Source organism: Equus caballus, chromosome 15 (assembly GCF_041296265.1).
Source record: "Equus caballus isolate H_3958 breed thoroughbred chromosome 15, TB-T2T, whole genome shotgun sequence".
Taxonomy (NCBI): Eukaryota; Metazoa; Chordata; class Mammalia; order Perissodactyla; family Equidae; genus Equus; species Equus caballus.
The window spans coordinates 75,037,038-75,054,284 of NC_091698.1; the positions used below are offsets into that span (position 1 = coordinate 75,037,038).

At 33.4% G+C, this 17,247-nt stretch overlaps 1 protein-coding gene across 2 annotated transcripts in view; it reads left to right on the top strand.

Moving 5' to 3' along the window:
* The window catches only part of HNRNPLL (heterogeneous nuclear ribonucleoprotein L like), a 35,296-nt gene extending 19,542 nt beyond the window's left edge, over positions 1 to 15,754 (top strand). The window contains exons 7-13 of one of the 2 annotated variants that reach the window (XM_014731197.3): positions 3,240 to 3,311; positions 7,497 to 7,714; positions 10,348 to 10,469; positions 10,979 to 11,180; positions 11,837 to 11,894; positions 11,981 to 12,079; positions 14,695 to 15,754. In XM_014731197.3, coding sequence (XP_014586683.3) covers positions 3,240 to 3,311; positions 7,497 to 7,714; positions 10,348 to 10,469; positions 10,979 to 11,180; positions 11,837 to 11,894; positions 11,981 to 12,079; positions 14,695 to 14,750 — 827 coding nt within the window. In that variant the 3' untranslated portion in view covers positions 14,751 to 15,754. The remainder of the gene's footprint in view (positions 1 to 3,239; positions 3,312 to 7,496; positions 7,715 to 10,347; positions 10,470 to 10,978; positions 11,181 to 11,836; positions 11,895 to 11,980; positions 12,080 to 14,694) is intronic. The other variant, XM_023619210.2, reaches the window with a different exon arrangement.
* The last annotated feature ends 1,493 nt before the right edge of the window (positions 15,755 to 17,247 follow it).

A 17,247-nucleotide genomic window follows, 5' to 3' on the forward strand; every position in this document is an offset into this window, starting at 1 on the left:
TAGAACTTTTAGATGATTGGCCTGAAATCATCTTGCCTTGTTCATTGCATTGCAAACAGTTTTGTTTTGTAATGCAGCTTGGGCTGGACCCCACATTTTTCACTAATCACAGAAGTCTGCTTGGTGTAGGCTTGGTGCAGTTGAATACAGTATTGGAAGACAAAGCCTTAGTACTCAAACAACAGAACAAGTGGTTGATGAGAAATCTCTCACTTCTGTCAAATTACAGTCAAGTTATTGAACACTCAGTTGTTTAAAAAAATTTTTTTTAATCATTTGAAATAGTGGGTTTTAGCTACATTTTTCTTAATGTCTCTTAAAACATTTATGGATATGCTTCTTATCTATTCTTTTAAAAGTTCTAAAGTTTACCCAAAGCTAGCTTAGATTTGTTTTCCGTGCAAGGAAATACAGTCAGAAAAGTTTAGAAATGTGTAAGGTAGATATTTAAATAGTGAAATACAATTAAAGGAAGTAAAACAGAATTTTGGTTGTTTATGTTTTCAAGGGAAAAGAAGTCTTGTTTTCTAATTCTTTACAGATAGATATTTGTCTGGCAAGACTATAGCAGTTTATGTTTTTGTTTTTATAGTGACTTCAGCTTCCACTCAAGTTGATATTGAATTGTAAGTTTTTCGGCCAAAAAAAAAAGAATGCTTTTGTAAATACAACCTCTCTTCTTCTTCTTCTTCTTCTTTATTTTTTTTGTGAGGAAGATTGGCCATGAGCTAATATCCACCGCCAATCCTCCTCTTTTCGCTGAGGAAGACTGGCCCTGAGCAACATCTGTGTCCATCTTCCTCTATTTTATATGTGGGATGCCTGCCACAGCATGGCTTGATGAGCAGTGTGTAAGTCCGTGCCCAGGATCTGAACCAGTGAACCCCAAGCTGCCGAAGTGGAGCATGCGAACTTAACCACTCGGCCATGGGGCCGACCCCACAACCTCATTTTTTTTTTTTAAGTTTTTTTTTTTATTTTTTCCTTTTTCTCCCCAAAGCCCCCAGGTACATAGTTGTATATTCTTCGTTGTGGGTTCTTCTAGTTGTGGTATGTGGGACGCTGCCTCAGCGTGGTTTGATGAGCAGTGCCATGTCTGCGCCCAGGATTCGAACCAACGAAACACTGGGCCGCCTGCAGCGGAGCGCGCGAACTTAACCACTTGACCACGGGGCCAGCCCCCCCACAACCTCATTTTTAAAAGTCCTTTTCAGCCCAAATTACAGTTTAGTGCAAAGGATTCTTAGTCTGGACTTCAGAGAATCCCTCTAGAAATGTTAAACAAAACTTGTGTATATGTGCATGTTTTGGGGGAGAAGGTCCACAGCTTCCATCAGATTTCAGATGAATCTGTGAAAGGTTACAAACCACTGTTTATAGCCGGATGTATTCAGTGTTTGACTCTTCCACATACTTATTCTGTTTTATGTGATGTTATATTAGGTAGCAAATGCTTCAAATAAAGGGAATTATGAATAATGAGAATATTTGGCTGAAAGATACCTTGGAGATCATCTAACGCCTTCATTTTATGAATGAAGATTGTTTCTGTGATTATACAGCAAATTAGTGGTTAAGTTGGAATCTTCTGATTCCCAATCTAGTACTCTTGCCTTTATAGCACACCGTTAACCGTTTCAATAAAAATAAACCATGAAGACATTATGGTAGTTTTCGTTTAAGATTCCTAGATCAGATAAGGAATTGTATTTAGTGTTTGGTGTCATGCTTAAGCAGAGGAACGTTAGCAGAATGGATAAGCACTGGATTGATTCAAGGGAGTAAGACGTAAATGATGATACTGGAAGCCGTATAATGGAAAGAAGGAACTGTGAATGTTCAGAGTGGAGAAGAAATGACTTTGGGGAAATGGAGGGGGGCATCATAATAACTTTTATGCATTTGAAAGAGTTTTTGGAGAAAGACTTAGTCTGTGAGGTCCCAAATGAGGTAGAATATGGGTAGATGACCAATTTCTATAAAGTATAAAAATTAATTTTCTCTTGATTTAGGACTAACAAAAAATGTAAGGGAAAGTAGTGAGTACCCTGTTACTGGTGTTGGGTGAGCTGAGGCTAGATGGTCCTAATTGATAGGAATGATGTAAAGAGAATTTATACACTGAATAAAAGTTGAACTAGATGACCTCCTAGGTCCCTTTCAATGATATGATAACTTGGAATAGGTAATTAAAACAATATTTCTCTAGACTGAAGTGAGAATCAAAGTATTTCTCATCTCCCATAAACTTCATTTGTTTAGGTAACTAAGGATATATGGAAAGCCTCTGAATTTTCAAAGATTAGAATGATCAGACTCAAGATACATTTAAAAATATCTTACTGGACGGATAATTTGGTCAGCAAACTTTCTAAAAGTATTATACAATGATTCTAAAATTTACTAACCACCATAGGAAGTGCTATTTTAGACACATACAAGTAATTTTTTTTGATGTCTCAAATTAGATTTGGGAAAATTGGCATGCCTTCCCTAAAAATGTAGCTAGAGTAAAAATTATCCTATAGGAGTATTGTAGTACTCTCATCCAATAATGTAGCCCCCTTGGTTAGCTTTATCTTGGCATATTTAAACTTTGGGAGGTGCTCATAGTCTTGCCTGGTGTTAAGGTCTATAGACAACGACCAATCCATGATATAATATGGGCCAGTGATGTGCAAATTTCCAGCTCTCAAGTCAGTAGGTGTTTGTAAATATTTGTATATACATACAAAATACTCTGTGTTTACTGATTGTGAAACCATGTAATACAGGTTGTTGTTGGCTTATGCTGAACTTCTTGAAAGAAGCCCACTTTGAAAATGTGTTGCTGTTGAAGCTAATAGTATGATTCAGGTACTGTCTTTCAAAAGTACTGCACTTAAAGCTTGTTTTAAAGACATGTATTGGTAAAAACTTCTGTACAGTGTCAAACTAGCATTGTGTACATTCATTTTCTGAAAAGTATCCATTCTTTCCTTAAATATGAAAGTGTGATTGTATTTGGCATTTTCCAAAAAGATATTTTCAAGTTAAGTGGAATTTGTTAGATAGAATTACTTTCTTAAACTTTTGGTGTTTGTATTTAAATTGGATATGAATGGATGTTTAAAGTTAACCAGGAGTCATATTTCTTTTATGAATTGTAATAGATGTTTTGAATGGGTGTTTCCCATGTGAGAACTCTGTTAAGTACTTGGGTCAAAATTGTTAAAACCATGTTTCTACTTTTGTGTCAGATAGAGGAAAGGGTCGCCAGAGGCAAGCCATTTTGGGAGAACACCCTTCTTCGTTTAGACATGATGGCTATGGTAAGTTTGTCAAGGCAGAAGGAAGGTAGTATAGACAAACTATTAGAATTTTTGCATTTCTGATGAAGAATGGCACATTTCTTATTTCTGTTTTTCCTGCTCGCCTGACTTGGTTTATATGGGATCAGTCCCTTATAATGTACTCCTAAGGATTTGTCTAAAATCCTTTATTTTCTTAGGATATTGATATATTATATAATCCTTGAGATAAATGAGAACTGTTGGTTGGGGATTGAAAGCTTTTTTTCCCATTATATTTTCTTTTGTTTTGATTTTGATTAGTAATGGATTCTGGTCTGTTAGGCTCAAAAAGAAGTATTATTGCTCAGTAAGTGTATTTTCTTCCATTCTAACAATTATGAACAAAGAGGAATTTTGAGTAATAAAGTTAGAAAGAATGGAATATTTGTCAAAAAGGAAACATGTATCTGGTTAGATCCTTGATTCTTTCTTTTAGCTCTACAGTTGGTATTTTGGCTTTGGTTAAATTTGTTTTTATTTAATTCCTCTTCTAAAACTTCTCAGTTTTAATGTTTGCTATGTTATTGACCCTACCTATTCTGTGGTTTGTGTTTTTAAATATTTTTTAGTTTTTAGCAGTAGTTATTGACCGCACCTATTCTGTGGTTTGAAGTTGAAGTATAATACTATTAGAAGTGGTAGAAAATAGAAATTGCTATATTGTACTCTTGGGATTTATCATTGGAAAGCCCAGTGTTGCCTTTTGTTGGAAATGTTTTCAGATTGCCTACATGTTTATGACCATTCTTAACTGTGAGTTTTAGCTTATTCCCTAGTGTCTTTTTTTTGAACTCCAGGGGTTTATTACTTCTGTGTTTTGTGTGTGTGTGTGTGTGTGTGTGTATGTATTCAAGTTTCTGTGGTCATAAGTTTATATGGCAGAAGAGACTGAAACAATCTCTAGGTTAAATCTAAACAGTAATTGTGGTACACAATGAAAATCTTACTATGATGTTTAGTAAGTAGTGTGTTCCTTAATCATTTTTCTTAGTTTCTTTCTTTAACTGAGTAAGCATTAAATATAGTCATATGGGTAGTTCTGATCCTGCAGTAAAGAAACACTTATTAGGAGCCTACTGTGCTTTTGCAAAACGGAGTGTTACAGAAGAATTGCTAATCACAAGTTTGTAGTGTAGTTATGGAGTATATAACTGTGTCATGCAGTCAGCTGAAGGCTAAAAATTGGTTAAGTGTTTTGCCAAAGGGGGCTAGAAAACTCTGAAAGAACAGATGAAGGATAGAGAACTCTACTGTAGTAGTATTGACAGAGACTGTCTTCTGAGAATGGGTTTTCAGGTTCGCCTTCCTTTATAAAATATGTTTTACTGACAAATTGTATAAACAAAAATGTTATATGCCCTAAAGAACTTTTTGTTTTATAAAAGCCTATTGTGAAATTCTTTGTCAGTTTCATGCCCTAATTTATTTAAAGTGTGTCTGTAAATTTTAAATTGTAAGCTTACTTAAAGAGATGCAGAATTCTTTGAAGTGACAGTTGTTAAACAGGGAAAATTCAGGCTCTTGAGAGTCCTGCTGAGAAGGAATGATTGTGATAGAATTGTGTAGAGGTGTCCATTCTGAGCTATATCCATTGAAACATTTAACTCTGATGATAATTTGTTTACTTTCCTAGGGAAGTAAGCAGAATAGGATATAGGAGGAAAGAGAGAGAGACAGAGAGATGCATAAAAAGAGGCAGAGAAGAGAAGATGAGGAAACTGGGGAAAAAACAAAGAAGATGGAAGTGGGTGCTAGTGATACTGAGCTTTTTTACAAATCCTGTGAATCATATCTGTATCCCTTTTTTTTTTTTTTTTTTTTTTACAAATCCTGTGAATCATATCTGTATCCTTTTTTTTTATTTTACAAATCCTGTGAATTGTATCTGTATCCCTTTAGATCAGCAGTTCAGCAAAACAGGGTATTTGCGTTTTGGTGTCAATATCATGGGTGGCTTTTTATTTATGATGGTATGTGAGAAAGAGGGAATAGAGAAACTTTATTTAGTTAGATTAACTTTATTAATTAGTTTATTATAGCAGTATAAATCTATGCTTTCAGAATTCTTTAAATTTGGGAAGCCCAGCCCTGTAGGGTGAATGGGTAGAAGCCTTCATACTTGAAAAGTGGCAAAAATGAATATACATATTTATTTGCTGTGAGCCCAAGAAAAGTTTATATATTAATTGCTAGCATCTTTGGACATGGTTCCTGGACCAAAGATTTTAAATTATCAAAGATGGGAAATGCCTTCGAAATGTTAATTCCATTTATGTAGCATTCTTCCACATAAGCGAATTTTTTTAAATTCCTGAAGCATTAATTTTTTAAGCACCAAAACTTTTTGCATGGATTATTTAGTATAGAAAGCTTTTAAAAGACTTCTATTTTTAATCTTCTTAAACAATATAGGTAACAGTTTAAATAGCGTAGGTAACATAATTTGATCCTGATGGCTCAAGGTCATAATTACACACATCAGTTATTTTTTTGCACTGAATTCGATTGTTACCTATGGCAGTGGACTCAAAGTATTTGGACCTTGGCCAATTTAAGCAGAGAGGAAGTTTCCACTTTCTATGAAAAAGAAAATTTAGTGATAATGGCAAAGTGTCATTACTGTACAAGCAAATGGTAGCAGTATGGGAGTAGTATAATATGTATCTGTACTTTTGCAGTAGGGATAAGAATGAGTGATGTTTGACCCCACTGTATGTATAACAGTCTAAATTAGAGGCCAAAATATATATGGTTACTAACAAGTAACTCACCATGAGCTATATTGATAGTTTTGATGAACTACAATTACCAGCAAGAAGAGCAGTTGAAAACCATGACCAATTTAAGGCAGGACTAATGATGATGCATTGATAAAGTATTCCTCCACAAAATTGTAAGACTTCACACTGTTCGCTCAGTGTGCTCAGTGGTAGTGTTGCTGTGTTGTTGGGAATGGCAGCTATATTAGGAATACTGAATACTGCATTGGAGTCCACATAAGCTCTAATAGCGTGCTACGATACTGAAATATAGTAGTTCTTAGTAACTCACTTAGTAGATGACAAGTGTGTCTCTTAGTCTTATATAAAAATGAAATTCAGTAGCATTACATATGCTTTACTTCTTGAGAAACAAGGGAAGAACTTGGGGTTTTTGCACATCAGGAGGACTTTTACATGTACCCTAGAGTATGTTTCTATAATCACTAACTCACGAGTGCCTGAGTGATTTCTGAGCTACATGTCTCCATCTTAGTTGCTTCTTCTGAGTTCCTTATGCCTCTTTGCTGCTGTAAATGTGCCCTATGCCCACTTATAGTATTAACAGTTTCTCCAGATTCTCTCATTACTGTCTATTCTATTCACTCTAGCTTTATTTTTCTTATTTCTTCTAATGTTATGGATGGGAAAACCAGATAATTTAAAGTTGTTTAGAACTACTATAAAGTTAGCAAGGATTTTTAGTAAGAATTCTCAATATAAGTGACATAGATTTGTGTATGTTTCTATGACAGCAGTTTCAGATACTCAGGCATTATTTTCTTCTGGGTTATTGCTATTTCAAAAAGTGGAGGTTGCTAAATAATGACACCTCCTTGTTGGTGAGGTATTAACTAAATCTAGGGTTTTAGTTTCCTAAATTAGAATTAGAAGAATAAAATACTAACCTTGAAAGTACATTATAGTAAAATATATTTCAAGGAGACAACTTTTCAGTGGAACTAAAGGTGTTCTTTTTGTTATATCCATATAGAGATCGTTTCCTAGATTTCACTGTATATTTTATTGTATTATCCTCCAAAAGAGGTTGGTAGAAGTTTGTTTTTTAGTTGGAGGTATAATTTATATACAGAGGTCCAAAATTTTGCAATGATTTCCTCCCTCTATCTTATGGCCTGATCGTATATACTTTTTTTTGTTAAACTACTATTTTTTAAAAATATAAACTTAAAGCCTGATGTATGCAGGTGTGTGCAGGTCAATGTATATTAGATTTACAAACAAACATGAATGTTGTTAATTCCCACAGGTTATATTTGAATATTCACACATTTGAGTTTTCCTTGAACATATGTCAAATTAGCTAATGTTAAGAATTTATTTTTTGTGTGGTGAAATGTATCTGCTAACATTGTGTTTTCTTTTTTTTTCATCATTTTTATAGGATCCCATGGTCCATTATTGCCTTTACCAAGTCGTTACAGAATGGGTTCTCGAGACACACCGGAGCTTGTTGCCTATCCACTACCGCAGGCTTCTTCCTCTTACATGCATGGGGGAAATCCCTCTGGTTCAGTTGTAATGGTTAGTGGATTACATCAGCTAAAAATGAATTGTTCAAGAGTTTTCAATCTGTTCTGCTTATATGGAAATATTGAAAAGGTAAGTTTCATTTTATATTAATTTCTTTTGCTAGGATATCTAGTAGGAAAATCTGAAAAGGCTGCAAATATGTGTCTTCTCCTTGTACTAGGAACATGCAACTTCTTTCAGTAGTTACCCACAGAAGCTAAAAATCCATTAGGTAGGAACTCTAGAAATTATTTTTTGTTGGTAGGTAATCAATATATATTGGTTCTAAAAATATTTTTAAATAATTTACTAATATGAATTGAAGTCCAAAACAGTAGTTTAATCAGTTGCTAGAGTATTTTAGGCATAAAACCTATATTTTTTTAATCATTTCAAAGAGATTCTAGAATTTAATACGTTGAACTGTGGGATTTGAAAGAGCAGTGACTTTCATGTAGCTGGGTATACATAAACATGTCTCAGAGCTTGGCCACAAGTCATGAATTTTAGGAGAATTCTGGATTGATATATTTCCCTCCCAAATGCTAAGAGTTCTAATATCTTCTGAGGAACAGTGTGCTTTTAGCTCAATCAGTGTTTGAAACTGACCCACTTTGGTAGAATGTGTTCAAGACGCTGTCCGGAGGCTTACGCTCAAAAAGTAGCAAAACGTTTAAATTTTACGTATTTTCGAAGATCTTTAAAATTGTGACTTTATTTTTACCAGATAACTCTGTGATTTCTCCAGATCTGTGATGTTTTTTGTTCATTGATACCTCACAAATACTTAGAATAGTCCCTGTCATAAAGTGGATGCTAAAATATTTTTGAAAGAACCATGGAAAATTTAGGTAGTCTTAAGTGACCAATTGTTTGATGCACTTGCTTGAATTTCAATACTGTAGTAATGTTATTTTTCCCTGTTGTTTTAAGTGATTTTAGTGTTTTTTTCACAACAATAAAAAAGTATAAGCATGTGAGTCATAAGTATGTGGGGGGAGGGGAGCATGGCTTAGAAAGTTGGTACTATTAGTTATTACTCCATTAATTCTAAAACCTCCTTGATCTGAAGAAGCAACTCAGAAAAATCTCTGAAACAAGAATTTCCTCAACAGTTTGGTTTAGGGGATAACATATGGGATATATCTGCTTATATAAGTAGCTAAGTATACGTGGGACAGATTTAGCAACATTGGGAAAAGTAGTTCAGATTTTTTCACACAAACATTTGTCTTAACACCTGGGTGTTTAGTTAAGGTCTAGGAACTGCAGGCTTGATAGCTAAATGGGCTTTAATGTATATTTTAACCTTCTTTGCATGGTGTTACTTTTCTGTTTGTGCTTTTCACATTTGTACACAACGAGAATCAGGCAATTTGAGCAACGTCTTTAGTAGATCTTTGTCTTTTGTGTTATCAACCAATTGTCTCATGATTTAGAAACCTAAATCACTTTTTCTAATAAACCTTAAGTTTTTTGTATGTTATTTGAACAGTTTTAGTCTCTCTTACTCCACATCCCAAAATGTTTAAGCATTTTAAATGATACATTGTTAATGTCATCATAATCCTTCAAAGACCTGCATATAGTTAATTTTTTTCCAACTTGGAGATTTACCAGTACAAGAACTACATATTTAACATATATATTTAGTCACTATTAGATTTGTAGGATGTTATTGCATTAAATCAAGGGAGAGAAATTTTGCCCACAAGAAGGTAGTTGATTTTAAATAAAGCTGAAAAGGTCTGCTACAACTGGGTTTTGTTCAAGTGCAGATATAGTAAAAAAAATGATAGACTAGAGCATTAAAATTGACAGTTGCAATGGTTGATATAAGTGCTGTGTTGCACTTGTTGCGTAAATACATTTCGGATATTGATTAGAGGTTAACAGCTAAGAAGGAAGTGTGTTCAAGGTGTCAGGAATGTTAGTGGTACCTAATAGCTGTTTAGGGACTTTTCAAGGAGTAGGCACTATGCCGAATGATTATCATACTTTATCCCATCTCTAACCCTTATAGCATTGTATACTAAAATGGGAATAATATAAGAGGATAAGTATGGCCTCTGCCCAAGATATATATCATGAAAACTTGTGAAATATTGACTATTTTTAAAAATTGCTCTTAACCTTACACAGCCTTCCTGCTAGCAATGGCTATCTCAAATCTGTCTTCCATTATTTCTACATAAACGTCTTGTTTATTGCTTTAACAGCACTCTGAATAGTTGGTAATTATTTACTTTTAATTTTCTGACCTACTTACTAAAATATTAGCTTCCAAGAGTTCCATGTCTCGTTCACCATTAAATCCCCAGTACCTAGCTTATCAAAACATATTAGGTATTCAATAAATATTTGTTGAATGAATAAATATTGATGAGTTCTGCCAGATGTTATCAGTATCTCCATTTTATTTAGAAGTCTGTGGCTCAGAGAAGTGAAGTAAATTGCCCCACATCATACAATTAATAAATAATGGAGCCAAGGTAAGCCTGTGCTCCTCTTCAATAAGCTATACAATAGAATCGTAGTCTTCCTTTTTAACTTTCTTGAATTTTGATAAGAGTTGAGTGTCCAATAGCACAGCAGAATAAAGTTAAGATTCCAGGTGATCTTCTATATTTGACATCAACCACTTAAATCACATTATCTTTTAGAAATCCTGTTACTGTAAAAGGGAACTAAACGGTCACCTTTTTGGGGTTTTATATTTACAGGTAAAATTTATGAAGACCATTCCTGGTACAGCATTGGTAGAAATGGGTGATGAGTATGCTGTAGAAAGAGCTGTCACACACCTTAACAATGTCAAGTTATTTGGGAAACGGCTTAATGTTTGGTAATTATCTTAAGTGGTAAATTTAAAAATATTAGAAAATCTTTATCCTTTTTATTAGAGACATTAATTTCAATTTTGAATATTTTAATGTAATTAAGGGCACATCTGAAACTAGCAGCTGTAGTATTGTCATTTTAGACAAAGTATTAAGGTCATATAATTCAGATTTTTCTTACCTATACCTAGTTTTTAGTTTTATGATCATAAAACAGCATGTTAAAATGAGCAAGTTTTTATGTTAAAGTTTTCTGATATGAGAATATATTCAATAGATTTTTCTTTCTAATTGATGTCTAACCTATAAGAGTGATTGATTATAACTCAACCTAAATTTGAATATTTAAGTAAATATTCAAAATATCAAATATTTAAGCTGTATTTAAATAGCTACATATGCCTTTTTTATTAAGATTGATGCAGGCATATATGTTAACATCTCGAGACTGGCTACTTGCTGCTTTTTTATCTAACAAGGTATGTTCTGTACGTTTTTCCTTTCTAATCTTTAGTGTGTCTAAACAACATTCAGTTGTTCCAAGTCAAATATTTGAGCTGGAGGATGGTACAAGTAGCTACAAGGATTTTGCAATGAGCAAAAACAATCGCTTTACAAGTGCCGGCCAAGCATCTAAGAATATAATTCAACCACCGTCATGTGTTCTGCATTATTATAATGTTCCACTGTGTGTCACAGAAGAGACCTTCACAAAGGTGGGCAGTAAAATACAGGTTGCGTAGAATATTCCTATTTCCTATTTTAAAATATATTTTAGCCTCATTTTAAGTCTTGCTCTGTTCTTCTGTTTTTGATATTATTGTTAGTATTCTGTTATTTATTTGATACTTTATATAGTTCATTTTTTGACCATTATACTTTTCTGGCCTCCATTCTTTATTGGTCTTTTGTTGGTTTGTGGCTCAATCATTTTGCGAGTTGGAATTAGAATGGGACACTCTTACTCCTGCATTGAGAAAATTCTTTTACTATGTCCTTAAATCTCACCCATAACAAAATTTTGTATATCCCTGCCTTTTCCCTAACCATAGGAAATGCTTCAGAAAAGAAGTGATTTTCTGGAACTTTACTCCCTACCTTAGGTACTAGATAAATCCTGGTCAACTCTGAGAATAAATATTTTAGTTACAAATCTGTGGTTTTTTGTATAATAGCTCGTTATTTACATAGTTTATAGAGTATCACTATTTTTAATTGATTTTCTCATTTGACATATTAATCTAAAAACATTTTATTTAATTCATTCTTCTCAGATTGAAAACTTAAATGCTGCCCTAAAGTTTACTTTCTAAAAAAGGTAGGAATATTATTCTGGCTGTATTTTTAATGGAGTTTTACATTTCTTTGACAGTTGTGTAATGACCATGAAGTTCTTACATTCATCAAATATAAAGTGTTTGATGCAAAACGTAAGTGCACATTCCCTCTGCTTAAGTTTTCTGGTTAAGTTGATGAAAAGCCAATACTGGATTTGTGTTTCTTTGTTTTGTTTTAGCTTCTGCCAAAACGCTTTCTGGGCTGTTAGAATGGGAATGCAAAACTGATGCAGTAGAAGCCCTTACAGCACTTAATCACTACCAGATAAGAGTTCCAAGTAAGTAAAATGATGTTGTAATTATTCAAGGGGAGTTAACTGTCAGAAACATTGACAACGAATTTAAAACAACATTTATTAGTTTTTCTTACAGGGCAATATGAGGGAAAAAAAGGCATGTAAATCCCACAATCCACGTAACCCTTGTATTAGTTATCTATTGCTGTGTAACATTATCACAACATTTAGCAGCTTAAAACAGCAAATATTTATTGTCTTACTGTTTCTAAGGGTCAGTAATCTGTGTACATTTTAGCTAGGTAGTTCTGGTTCAGGGTCTCATGAGATTACAGTTAGGCTGTTGTCCAGGTCTGTGGTCATTTCAAGTCTTCACTAGGGGCTGGAAAATCCACTTCTGAGCTCACTCATATGGTTGTTTGCAGGCCCTGTCAAGCCACATTGGCCATTTCAAGGTAGCTGACTTCCTTCAGTGAGGGATCCGAGAGAGATGAAAGCAAAAGACGACAACAGAAAGCACAATGTCTTTTATAACCTAGTGGTAGAAGTGCCATACATCACTTATGCTGTGTTCTTCTGGTCACACAGATGTGGGAGGGGGCTGTACAGGACTGTGAATACCAGGAGGGTAGGGATCATTGGGGCCATCTTAGAGGCTGGCTTCCACAATCCATACTGATCTTTTTAGAATAAAGCAATACATATATATGGTTAAAAAACTCAAATAGTACATGAAAGTACAAAATGAAAGTTAATGCCTTCTATAAATTCTAACCTTTTTGTCTCCTCCTCTTATTCCTCCTCTCCAGTGTATATATAGCTACATTTTAAAAACTTACGTTGTTGTTCTATACATACTACTCTGTCCCTTGTTCTTTTCACTTATATATCTTGGAGCTATTTCTTTATCAGCACATGCAAAATACCTGTTTTTTTTTTTTTTTAAAGCATTTGCAGAGTAGCTATTCATAGTAGCGATGTACCACAGTTTATTTGATTTACGCATTTTCCCACTGATGAACACTGGTTGTTTCCAGTTATCTTTTTCTCTTACTGTAACAAATATCCTTATAGTTGCACTTTTGTATTTGTAGGGCAATTTCCTAGTAGTGGAGGGCATAAAAGTTTGTATTTTGGTAAATGTTGCTAGATTGCCTTTTAGAAAGTTTGCACAAGTTTACATTACTGTCTGTGGTGTATGGAAATGCCCATTGCCCAATACTTTTAGCAACACTGAGTGTTGTCATACTTTTAATTTTTAGCGGTGTGATAGATGAAAAATGGTATTTCATTGTTTTAATTTCTGTCAAATGAAATTGTCACTTTGTTTATTCTTTCCATAACCGTAAATGGCTTCTTTTTTACCATGCAAAGAATGCTCAAGTGCTCAACTTTCAAAGCTTTGTGCTGTGTATTTACTTTGATCTTGGATCTAAAGGGTGTTAAAACTTTTTTTCTAAATAATAGGAAAGAATTGTTATTTTATTAGGTGTGATTACAAATGATAATTAAAGAAAACAAAGAAAAATGTGCACTGAAGGATTTATGGGTGGAATAACACATCTAGGCTTTGCTTTAAAATATTCCAGCCCCAAAGAATGTGTGGAGGGCAGATAGAGGAAATAAGACTGCCAGATGTTGACAATTATTAAAGCTAGGTGATATATATGTGGGGGTTCATTATACTAATCTATATAGTTTTTATGTCTGAAAATTTTCTTAATAAAAAGTTAAAAAATAAATAAATAGGAATACCTCCTTTCATTTTACTTTTAGTCACAAAAGTAAATTTTAAGTAGTGAGCCAGGCTTAGTTTTTGATAGAAAGTTTTAAAAGAGTTTAAAATTAGATGCATATTTGAGATATATTCAAGATAGTATATGAATTGTAAACTCCTTGGAGGCAGGTACAGTTATTTTTCTTTTTATCCTATGCAGTGTCTTGCAAATACTTGTTGGTGTATACGCTTTTTTTCCTTTATAGGAATTTTTTTACGTTAAGGAGCTATAGCTTTTAATACTAAAATTCTGGTACATTAAGATACCAGAATTGTTCCTTTGCATAATCAGTTGATGAAGAATTATCTCTGCTCTGTCTGAAAAGTTAAAGAAAAATGTATAAAATGGAAGTACTTTTGTGGATTATACCCAATTTTTTATTGAGTAATTTTAGAATTTATATGCCCTATTAATGATCAGAGATTTAGTACTAGATCTCCCAGAACTTTTTCAGCTCAGTAATATCTTCCTGTACATTCCAGTCTTATCTCAGTTCCCAAACTGTATTTGAATTGGCTTTTATAGAGGAATTACCCTGTGATAATATTTTCTGCTAAGTGAGCTTTGCAGATGGACATAGGCCTAATCCTGATACTATTTATTTGTAACGATCGATTAATTCACTAAAAAAATACTGAATGCCTTGTATGTGTCAGGTCATATTTAGAACAGTAGGAAAGTAGTGATGGCCTTTGTGGAGCTTACCTGCTAGTAGATATGAACAAAAGGAATCTTTCCCTTATCTTACGTAGAATTTTCCTTCTTTATATTTCTGCTTCTAACACTATAAAAAGGTGAAAGAATTTACTCTGCTAATTCAAGGTATTCTTGAAAGTTTGATGAAGTGGATTATTAACTTTGTTTTAAAATTTTTTACAGATGGTTCCAATCCCTATACATTGAAGCTTTGCTTTTCTACATCATCCCATTTATAAGAAGAGAAGAGCATGTTAGAATTTATGTTCACCTTTATTACAGTTTTAAAGCTACACTTCATTAAAAAAAATTTAAAATGGTTGATCTAAGGTTGCCTTGCATACTTTGATTTAAGGTCCTGTTCTGTAATAAACAAGTATTTTGCCTTGAGTAAATCTGTTGTAAAATTAAATATTGAATTGTTTTCATTTTAAAATAGAATATCATAATGTAGACTATCTACAGCCTCCTTGTAGATTACGCAAATATATTATTTCTAATCTTATTATTTTTCTTCCACAGTGAAAATATATTTGCATTCTTAATGCTAATTATCTGCAAGTATTTTTCCATTGTGTATGAGATGAATGCAGTGAAAGTATTGCATTTTAATATTATAGAATTCTTATTATATGTTTAGATCTTTAAGTATGTTGCAGTTATTCATATTAAACATAACTTGTATTTATTAAGTATTTTAATCAAGTTTGAGAATAACATTGCACATAATAAATTTTAAGTATTACAGATTTAGCTGATTTTATATTTCTGAAAGGCTAACAGGCATATAGATACAGTTGTACAGTATGCACTCAAACTTATTTAAATTGGTGTGTTTTTTTTGAAGTCATTGTCCATTTGTATTGATGTGCCTCTGTTTCTAGTTCTAGTTTGGAGATTTTATAAAGTTACAACAATGAGTTAATGTGTTCATCTTCATTTGTTGCATGTGACTTGATCTTGGAAACATGTCTGATATTTGGCATTGAGATTTTAATAGAAGTTATTATTAACACTTCCTCTTCTAGATAATCTGAGATCCATGGATGGGCTTTAGGGAGTCTGAACCCCCTAAAATTGTATGTAGAATTTTTGGTACTTGCATTTTTATTTTTTACTCTTGAATCCATCAGTAATATATGTATTTTTCTATATGGTGCAAGGTATAAGGATCTAATTTTATTTTTATTCAAAACAGATAGCTATTTGTTTCAACACCATTTATTAAACATTCTTTCTCTCATTGGATCTGTTTTTTTCCTTTTTTGGAAAATAGCACGTCATACATAGGCAAGTAAGATATAAAGACTAAACATGGTATTAAGAGACTATTAAACACTTGTTACCAAGTTCACAGCTTTTTTTATAATAGAAAACTGATATAGCCGTTTTATTTTCATCTTTAAAAGAAGGGAGAATATGTTTTATCTACTTAGAATAACTGTGAAGTCTTTAGCTGGCAATAGCAGTATTGTGATCTTCAGAGTTTTAGTTTGCATGTAGAAATCTCATTTAGATCTTTTGTAAAAGCTTTATTTTGGATTTTAATATAAAAAAGGCAATTGTCTTAATCCTTTTAGAAAAGCAGGGGGTTAAAAAATTTAAGAACTGTTGAATAGAAAGTTTAAATGGAAACTAAACATATTAACATTTATTTCCCCTTGCATTTTGAAAGCAGTGGACCAGTGTCCCTTCAGCCCTCTAAAGATCTAGAAAAATTTAGGTTCAATCTAGAAGCATTTTAGACCATTATCATGGAGCCCAATAAGTGAAGCCAAGTGTAACTTGTATATGAATTGTAAATGTTTGATAGCAGACTGTGTATATTCCTCATTCATTGCCAATTTAATACGTAAGTTCACCTAAGTTTACAATAAACCAAGCTTTTCTCTGCCCCCCCCCCACCCCCCCCAGTATATACCTTTCTACATTTGTTGCAAAATTGGAATGTCTTAATTTTAAAAGGTAACTTGTGGGGCCCCACCTGGTAGTATAGTGGTTAAGTTCCCGTGCTCTGCTTTGGCAGCCTGGGGTTCGCAGGTTTGGATCCCAGGCACGAACCTACACATCGCTTGTCAAGCCACGCTGTGGCTGCATCCCACATAAAAAAATAGAGGAAGATTGGCACATATGTCAGCTCAGGGCCAATCTTCCTAATCAAAAAGAAAGATAACTTGTGAATATATCTAATAGTTGTCTCCTTCCCTTCCCCTCCCTCTGAAAACGGATATGAATGTGAGAGTTATAGATTATTTTTTGCCTAAGATTTTAGTAAACAAATCTGTGGATGGTGACAGGGCTTATTTAATTTATATTTGTTTTAAGTGGTATTGACTTTTAGATATGAACTCTGTTGTAGTGCTCTTTCTCCACCAAAATAACAAGTAAATTCTTCAGGTGCAAATTAGTTGGTGAGTTGGGCCTTGCTGATCTATGCACTGATGTGTCAGCCTATGCGGTTGCTGTCAGTAGTGTCTTTGACAGTTTACTTGGGCGTCACCGCTGTTAATGGAGTTTGCTTTGGCAACACTCCCTCTTTCCTTAGCCTTAACAACATTCTTCCCTTTGCTATCTTTCTGTTTTTAGAACATGAGAGAGCAGATTTTACAGCTGTAAAGAAATAATATTAGCTTTGAGTTTATTTTTTTAATATTGAAATTCCATTTTATATCCAAATCCCATTAAATATTTAATAATGAGTCTGCAAAACTGAGTTATGGAACATAAGCTACCTTT